This window comes from Chionomys nivalis, chromosome 5 (assembly GCF_950005125.1).
Source record: "Chionomys nivalis chromosome 5, mChiNiv1.1, whole genome shotgun sequence".
Taxonomy (NCBI): domain Eukaryota; kingdom Metazoa; phylum Chordata; class Mammalia; order Rodentia; family Cricetidae; genus Chionomys; species Chionomys nivalis.
The window spans coordinates 16,741,267-16,750,948 of NC_080090.1; the positions used below are offsets into that span (position 1 = coordinate 16,741,267).

At 41.6% G+C, this 9,682-nt stretch overlaps 1 protein-coding gene across 1 annotated transcript; it reads right to left on the reverse strand.

Annotated features, from left to right (window-relative positions):
* Positions 1-5,183: 5,183 nt before the first annotated feature.
* LOC130874592 (cytochrome c oxidase assembly protein COX20, mitochondrial) lies at positions 5,184-9,367 on the reverse strand. Its single transcript, XM_057769981.1, has 4 exons — positions 8,451-9,367; positions 6,084-6,198; positions 5,933-5,996; positions 5,184-5,411 (listed from the first exon to the last, which is right to left on the reverse strand). Exons 1-4 carry the CDS (start codon positions 8,487-8,489, stop codon positions 5,276-5,278), a joined length of 354 nt encoding a protein of 117 aa, XP_057625964.1. The 5' UTR covers positions 8,490-9,367; the 3' UTR covers positions 5,184-5,275.
* Positions 9,368-9,682: the final 315 nt, after the last annotated feature.

Sequence of the window (9,682 nt, forward strand, 5' to 3'; positions counted from 1 at the left end):
GTGTATATGGCACAAAAAATAGGGAAAAATTAAAATGCTTTCAAAGGGAGTGAGCTACACTAATAATTGCATCTATGCTTAAATTCTCTTTGATTTAATAAAAGCAAATGCATTCAAAAGCAGATCTGAAGGAAAAAATTGACTTAAGCCCAGTGGTGAGCAAAATTGAAATACTAGTTTGAAATAAGTTGTTGATTAGAAGAAAACAGGTTTTTTTTTTGTTGTTCAAGACATGCTTTCGATCAAGCTGAGCATGGTATCACAGACTCATCTACAGAGGGGCAGAAGAACTACAAGCATGGGCTACATATTTCGTAGTGAGGACCCTTTAATGTTCTTCCCTTCCCCCAGTAACAAGTACTCTTTGAAGAAACAATTAAATCCAATGCCTGCTGAGTAAAAGCTGGGGAAACGGCCTTTGTAGATCAGTGGCAGAGAATTTGCTTAGCAATACTTATTGCCTTTAATGGAATTTGTCAACTGGTACTTAGGAAAATCATGTAGATTAATAACGAAGTGTAAAAGTATATAAGAACAAACTGGCGTAGTCTCAGAAGGACTGCAGTACATATTGAGGGCCTTGACTAAGAAGGCTTATACCTCTTTAGCGTAAAAACAATTTTTAGATTTATTATAGAAAAAAGCCACTATTTTTTAAATTTGGTTAGATCATGTTTGGTATTTAATGATTTCCTGTTAATGGAAATAGACTTTTTTAGACGCTTGCTCATTAATGTAACTACAAGTCTAATAGACTATCCTGCCCAAAAATACTAATACCTTCTTAGGTAGTATACAGTTGGTGTAAAAGCCTAGTTGTATGTACATCAGTGAATATTTTTTTAATGTAGAATAAGCTTTAAAGTCCTAATTTTTTATATGAATGTAATATTTTTTATTAAAACGAACAGAATTTATAGCAGATTGCACTCCAGTATTCATTCAGTTTCCCCCAGAAAGATAAGAACAATGTTAATTGGTAAAATTCATGAGATTTAAGTTTTTTTCTTTATTAAACATTTTTGGACTTGGGTATCAGAAGTAACATTTGAAAACTGCTAAATTGTAACTTAAAATAGTTGAGCCAAGATGTAGTTATTGATACCTATCCATTGAGGGCATAGTTAGGCCAAGGTTACTTGAAAGGACTTAGAATAAACCACAAATCTTGGAATAATTACCTTCATGGCTTGTTGCCTAAAACACTTACTAGCTCTCCCTGGAGAGCACAGCCAGTTAGTGCTTTAGAGTTTTTAGTCCCTAGATTTTATTTTTGTTTTTATTTGGTATGGGTACATGCTTGTAAGAGGCAAGTATTCAAAGAAGTTTGGCTAACTCATTTGGACTGGCCTTTGTCTCTCGTTCATTAATATCCTTATCATTAACCTTTTTCCCTCCAAGCCCTTGGAAGTGATTTTTATAGTGCTGATTGAAGGCGTATGCACCCTTTGAGTATTGGTGTAGAATAGTGGTTAAAACCAGAGTTCTTCCAAGTATGTATGCTAGTTTCATTGTTAAACACAAGAGTCAGTCTCATGCCAAACTGGGTTCAAAGTAAGAACTTGGCTAGGAATAATCTCTTTCCCCTTTGAGTAAAAGTATTTAGAAAATGAACTATCTTAAATTTATAATTACAAACCCTATGCCAGTGGACTAATGGGTGTTGAAGAAAAGTGATGGGCCGGTAACTGTAGTCATCTATCAGTACAATCTTGAAATGTCTGTATGCCAAAATTAGCAAGAGAAGGAAGTCGATGGGGGAAGGTTTATTTGAACACAACTGAGCCCTCCATATAGGGAGATTACTGTATTCTGAGTCATTAATGTCAGTTTAGGATACTGTTTATTCTGAACAGCCATCCTCTAGAAAGGTTGCAAGCATTTCTCTGGGACAATTGAACACCTTGTGTGGCAGTGACATAATGCCACGTTCAACTTGTGTAAGTTAATTTCTGGAGTTTGCTTGGGTTTGAGTGAGCTAACAACACTGAATTGTTCACCTGCTTTCCTTAAACCATCCCATTGGGTGAAACTAGAAAATAGTTTACCCACTAGAAGGAAATCTTACACATGGAGGACACCTAAAAGTTACTGACCAAAAATTGGTGTGAATTCTAATTATTAAAAGCATACATAGATAAAAATAGATAGTTTGTCAACAAAGTATCTAGCCAGTTGAGATGGGGAAGAATCATGGACAAGTGACAAGAATAGAGTTCCAGCATACTTCATTTTCTTGTAGCTTAGTAATAAAAGCAATGTGTTGATTTAAATTTCATCTCCTTTTTCTTAGTCTGTCCATGTGACTGTGCTGTGTTGAAGAGTAAAAGGGGCCCAACTAAATGTGTTCCAGTGATTCTAATAGGTATTCAAATTAATTGCTGCTTGTATATTAACCAGTTATGCTAGGTTTTCAGGATCACCTTACACAAAGCTATTGCAACCAAGGATGGGACAATTTCTAAGCTTTCCTAATTTTGCCTTTTTTTCAGAAGTGAAGTGTTTGGCAATTGACAACTATTTCATAGGTTTGCAGGAATACGTCTTTAAAAAGACTCGACCCAAGTTTTAAGACATTACCCTCAGGCCTATTTATTGCCAAACAGCGACCTTTAGGTTATTTTCTGACCTAGATTACCAATTTTTTTTTCTGCTCTGACACTAATAACAGCCTTAGAAAATTTGGGAAATAGGCTGTGTGGGCTTTTTGGAGTAATGAGGTGATACATTGAAGTCTAAGATGAGAAATAAGCTGAAACTTAGAAGATGCTAAAAGTTAATGGGAAAGTGTGGTGTGGACTCTGCGCCATCCCTGGGGCATTTACTATAATAAACATAAGACACAGTGTCACCTAGACATTTCAGCGCTGCTGTGGGTTTGTATAGTGAAAATAATAGCTGTACCCTTAAAAGGCAACTCAACAACTTTCAGTGAATACTGTTAGGGGGAAAAGGTACAGAAAAACTTAAGTAGGCTTTAAGTTTGTCTGGCAATGCAGATTTTCACATCATGGTATAGAAGCTTTACGCAAACATCTTTATAGTGCATGCAGATTGATCTCCCAGTGCTGTCCATAAACAAGTGGTTTAGAGATTCAAGTACTTGAGTTCCCTTGTTCTACACTAAAAGTGAACATTGAAATATTTGTCTAACCAGGTGTTAGTCTTAACATCTTTGTCAATATCTTCATTTGAAACTGGGTGTAGTAAATACAGTTGAAACTCAATTTCAGCCACATGTGCTTATCCAGTAGTTGGGCAGCCAAGACAGGATTATATATATAACTTTGAATCTAGTAGTGCTTACACTTAACTGTAAACTGTAACACATTGAAAAGTTTCTCTAATTTTTTCTTGTTACATCAGCTTTGCTTTCTCAAAAAGTTGAAAATATTTAAAGTTGGACTTATAAGATGTATAAAAATACCAGTATTTGGGTGGTAGTAATGGATACTGGCTATTATATAAACCTGATAATTACTAGACCATTAAGCTGCTTCAAAATTGATTATAGAGGACCGTTATAAGTCAGAATTATAGAAATTGTTTAATTTTCCTACTTACTAAGGTCTGCGTACCCAAAGAATAGTGTATATTAACATGACTTTTAAAGGGGTGCTTTGACACCTGTCACAGATTTTTATCTAGGAATAGAAGGATTCAAACCCTATTTGATCCTTAGCTCTTTGCTGAAAAGTGCATAAACAGGAATCCTGAATTTATTATATAGACCTCCGCATTATATAATCGAAGCAAAGGGAAACCATCGATGGAGTTAGAGGTACGTAGACTAAAAAGATGCTTGCAAATCAAATACTGGTTTTAGCATAGTTGAGATTTATTGTTGCAAATTCAGTCCACAAGTCCAGAAAAAGCTGTTCTATTGAATTTCCCTGAGGTCCTTTTACTGAGATGGAGAAGCAAGGAATTAAAGAGGGAGGGTTTAAGGGAGGAGGGAAAGGAATACAGCCTAGGATGTTAGATAAAACTACCAAAAGAAACTTCCAACACCACTAACACTACAATTCTATTTTAATCAGCTATTTTAGCTGGTACCTACTGCCTTATCACCTAGTATGAAATTCGGGATTATCGGAACCATGAAGGAAGCAATGTGCACAAGAAGGCGTTGAAGGTAGGTTGAGCTTAAAATCTGCAATATAATTTTGGGTTAGGGTGGACATGATATCTTAGACCCTACCTAGTAAATACATAGCACTGTAACTCAAAATTAGGCCTGACCTTTTGGGAACCTACATGTGGTGTGGCTCGATGCAAAATCACCTACTAAAGGCACATCCAGTTTCTGAGGGAAATGGAAGGTTAGCAAAGGTTTCTGGCAAGCTTGGAGATTCTGGTGTGCAGGAGGTTCAGTGTCAATTGGGTTGGGATGACAGTAGGTTGAATTCAGCTGGTCTGTAATAATTATACCTGTAATACCAGCATTGGGGTGCTTGCAGTGAGAGGAGTACAAGACTAAAAACATTAGTGTTTGCAGAAATAATAGAAAGCATTCCAGGGAAGCCAAGAAAACTTAAATGCTTTGTGGCTCTTTTTATTCAGTTGTGCTGCTATGAAACTGAACTTTGTAAGTAGTGAAGAAGATACTGGAAATGTTACTGGCCAAGAAAGGTTTCTCTTTCACGGTAAGATAATAATTGCAGTATGATAAAGCTAGAACTTAAATCAACAACCCTGTTAGGTTCAATCTGAGAGCCTAAGAACACTCACTGCACAGCTTGTTAGAATAATAGGTTGGCCATTTCACCATTGACAAATACTGCAAATTCTCTTTTATCAGTGGCTAAGTCCTGAGGTGGTTACCGGCTGGAAACTTAGTAAATATATGTGTGTGTAAAAACCATCATTGACTGGGTAGTTATGCAAGTCTGTACCCCACCCTTTATGGTGATCAAAAGGAAAACAGTTTTGTTGAAGGATAGAGAACAGAATAATTTCAGATTGTCCTTTGGGTCATCCTGACAGCAATAGGACCAGTAATGGATATCCTTGTTGAAGTGTAGTTTTTCCTTCAGTCTGGTTTAGTGCATTCAACACATAGGAAGGTTTCATACTCCTGTGTTTTTTGAATGAGAATTGTGCAGTGTATAACAAGCATACTGTACTGGCTTCCAAGACCAGAAAGGTTTTCATGTAAGTGACACAATACATACAATTCACACACAATGAGCATTTTTATTGTACACAGTATATACATTTGTGGTGTTCCAGAGGAGTAAGTAGTTCACTTTGGGTTCTTTATGCTCATGGTTGCTCAGCTGTTGCTACTGCTCTTGAGTTTTCTTTCAGGATCAAGGTGGGTGCTTTCATATAAAATCTTATTTTTAATTCCTTCTCTGGCGATTCTCTCCTGGATTCTCTGCTTAGCAAAATTATACCTACAATGCAACCTTAGAGAAAATATTAAAAAAATATTAGTTTCTATATGACCCAAGGGCTTTTAATTTCACACAGATTTTCAAAATGACTACTCCCCAATATATTTAAGGTGTTAAAATGATTGTATCTGTTGTAGAATGTGTATACTGTAGGAATCCCTTGGGTTCCGTTTGGCTCACTATTTAAATCATTTTCATATTTTAATGGAATTCTCTGCCGTTCATCTGTTCAAATATACAATGAATGCATTGCCATAGTCTTAGGACAGATTTTGATTTAAAAAAAAATCCTTATCTGAGTGTTGTGGCTTTAATCTCAGTAGCACTCAGGAGAGGAGGCCACAGGGGTCAGCCTAGTACTGCTACAGTGGGGGTCAGCCAGGACAAAAACCCCTCCCACGATGGTTTGTGAAGGTGGTGGTGGTGGCGGCATGCACACACCTTTAAACCTAGCACTTGGGGGCAGAGTTCAAGACCAGCTTGGTGCCAGGACACAAGAAATCTGAATTTTCTGGAATATCTAGCAAACATACCAGCATCCTAAAGTCACCAGGATAAATCCTCCTACTCCAACATCACAAGATCTCCTAATCCTACCTGTCAAAAACAAGTGAAGTAAATATAATTATGTTTGTAAAAAACGTTTTACCCCAGAAATGTTTAATGCTTAGGAGAAATACTCACTGGTCACCAAGAAATGTCCAAGTCCAGCCACAACTGATCCTAGTGAGCCATATAGAATAGATTCTCGTGCACATGGAATGTTCTCAACATCTAAAATTCCTAGGAGCTTAAAGGGCTAGGATAAAATGAAAAAAATCCTAGACTGAACAAGAAAATAGAGTTAAAGTACTACCATAAACATTACCACTTACTAGTTACAATAAGTGTGTCCTATCTAATTTGCCACTTTGGCAAATCAGTTTGAATATAGTGCCACTTAAAATTCACTGGGTGAACATAGTAATTGCAGGAGGAAATACTTCATATGGTCATTTTTGTATTTGAACAAATAGCTTTATACTTTGTCCAAGGACATCTGTTGCTCACATGGGGAATGGAATGGAAACAGACTTGACATTCTTAGACACTGGTAACTTGTGATTGCAATCCTAGCAATACAGAAACTTGTAGCAAAAAGGTTGCTACGAATAGAGATTGGTCTGAGCTCTAGGAGTAAAAGTCTCAAGAAGCAAGATTGCAACTTGGTAATGTAGTATGTGTGAAAGAAGCCACCTGTGTTGGGATTCCAGCACTGGAAGGAAAAACAGGTCTGGATAACTGAATGTCTTCTACGGTGCCATTTAATGCAACTAGAGGATTGCGTAAGAGATGGCACCTACAATGGAAGTGAATGGGTGGGGGAAAGGAGAGAGCAAGTCAGGTCCTTTAAAGATGGAGGCAGAGCTGAACCTTGCCTATGTCTTACTGTTGGCTCAAGGATCTGCTTGAAGATAAAATGTGATTTTGATTCTCATTAAAGTAAAATTATGCTTTCTCAGATAATTGTCTCTGGCTTGTTTTTTGCTTGTATCACACACACCCAACTTATAAGTGTCTTCATCAATGTAGCAGACCTTGGTAGTTGTAACCTTTATGGGCTGGACTCACATAAATCAGCTCACATAAAATAGGTCATGGCATTCCTAAACTTTAGAGCCTGAACACCCTCACCCTGAGGAATCAGATGGGGTAGTGGGTCCATTTAGCTTAGGTTTCCATCCATGACATGGAGTGGATACAATGCTACAAAATGGGAACCTAGTCAAGATAAGGTATGCAGCTACGCCCTAATCCAAGCCAGCTTGGTTAGATTCTCTATTATCCCTAGCATCTGTGGTTTCCCAAGGGACACGGGCACCGCACTGGGCATGCTGTGCACCAGGCATACCAGCACAGGTGAAACATCCTTTTGATCAGAATAACTCAATTCCACAGGATCATACTTGGCCTTAACGTTAAACTTTTTGATTGATGGGCAGGTCCTCCACCAGTGTTCCCAAGCGTTTTGCTTTTTTTTCTTTTGAATACTGATGCTATTTGGATGGGTGCTTATTGGGGCAAGGACAATATCTTATGGCAGACCTGCTTGCAAGGGCTCTAGGGATTGAGCTGACCAGATCACTAGCCCCAGCCCCAATCAAGCTACCACTTTTCTGGCATCACTAACATTACATAGATACCTTCCACCTAATACTCCCATTCTCCTTTATTTCGAGCAACAACCCCTGAATGGGTATAAATAATCAGTCAAGGCCAGTTATTCCACTGGCCTGGATTCACCCTTGTGGCTCCAAGTTTTCCTGTCAAATCCTATTTATACGCTTTCATGTTAGTGGAACTTAATTGTACTTAGTTGTCTTATTCACTCATAAGTTTTCAAAATATGTCAAGTCACATTTACCCTTTGTACTACCAAGTTATTCAATCAGTAGTACTTTAGGCTTCATCGTGGCTTTTGGTTGGACTTAGAATGCACTCCTAACCATTGCTACTAAGGCCCCCTAAGCTCTGAGAGGAGCTTTGCATACATTCTCCACGCCGGACACACCAACCATTCTGTGCTAGCTGTTCACTGCCTAACAGGGCGGTTATCTCCGGTCTGGCTTAATTGAAATTCGATCGTTTACACAGTAGGTTGTAGGCTTCATAAAGAGCGGAGACTCCTTTTTGATTACAGCCCAATACACGCAGTACTCAATGCATTAGCGAATTTACCTGTGTGCACGAGGGCTAGTATGGTACAAGCTAGCCCAGGCTGTCCGTGCCTCAGCCTCCTAAGTGCTGAGATTACTGACACGTGTCACCTCGCCCAGCTCTCGGAGAAATTTTCATGGACCCTCTTACTAACCCTTGCTACCCAAGTACAATGCATTGCTAGGTTAGATCCTGCGGGTCTGCTCTTTGTGTTTGCATCAGCTGGCAATTTGGTACTCACATCGGGATGTGAGGACTAAACTGCCGGAATCGCTCGCGGTCATGGGGACCGGGCTAGGAAACCGGGGCGCCCTCCTGCGCACCCACCCCTGCGTGCCCCTCGGCATGCTTTACCTTCCTCTCCGGCTCCTGGGGCTCTCGCGCGGCAGCCATGGGTGCCAGTCGTCACTTCCGGCCCGCGACGGAAGCTGAGGGCCCTGCCCACCCTCCCGCGCGGCGGCGGCGGCCATCTTAGGGAGCGTTCCTGTGGCTGCGCCCACGCCTGCCGTGGCCCCCTCCTTTGTTCCACGGCCCACGACACAGTTTTTCCAGTCCCGAAAGCGGTTATCAAGAATGGAACGAGAGAGGAGGCAGCCTGGAGAAGCGCCACCGGCTCCTGTCTCGCCGGCGGGGTGACCCGAGCCAGGGAGCGCCGAGAAAGTTCGCTTCCCCTAGCCCCTCCTCCGCCTTAACCGCCATTTCCTACCGTTGTGCGCGTTCCCGTGCCGGGCATCCGGGCGCGCGCCGAGGGCGGGGCCGGGGCCGCGCGTCGCGCTCCGCTTTGTCCTCGGAGAGGGCGGGAGTCGGGGGTGGACGGCCCGCGCTGCCGGAAGTCGCCTAGCCCTGTTCTCGTAGGCCCCGTCCCCTACGCGTCCTTTGTCCCGGCTTCGGTGACCTTGGCGGCCGCCCGCGTCCCCTGCCAGCCTCTGTCCCTTGCAGCTGCCTTCCGGCGTACCCGCGCCCCTCCCCTCTCCCTTCCCTCCCCAGGTTTAGAAGGTTAAAAATAACAGCGCGCCGCTGGCGTGGAGGAGACCCGGGACAAGATGGAGGCAGCGGCTAGCTGGGGACGTGCGCCAGGCGCGCGTGTCTTCCGCCGGGAGGGAGGCCGTGGGGGATGCCACGGCGACATAGCGGGGATGAGCCCCGAACGTGTGTGTCGTTGGGCTGAGTGACAGCCCGTTCCGCAGGCGGTAGCGGCTCGGTTTCCGCGTTGATGCCTTGGATCCAGCCTTGGGCCTCTCTTTGTTTACCTCTCTATTTCCCGATTTGGGCTCTTCCGTTCCAAACGGTCCTCCCCGGAAAACGTTCAAGCCTGGCCATTGTGCAGAGTCATTCTGTCTCTAGCGTGGTGCACAGTGCCCGACAGCGTTCCTAACCACCATCCCGGCTCCATTCTGTCTCTCATGCTCATTAATTGCTTTCCTACAATTCCAGGATGGAAAAGTGATTTATATTTCTGTGTTTATGCGTGCTAGATTTGGTATTTTTAAGCTTTTTTTTTTTAAATTTAAAAACCTGAACCGCTGGAGAGTGTAAAAGACTGTAATATTACTAGGGAATAGAAAATGGAACTACTATATTGATAG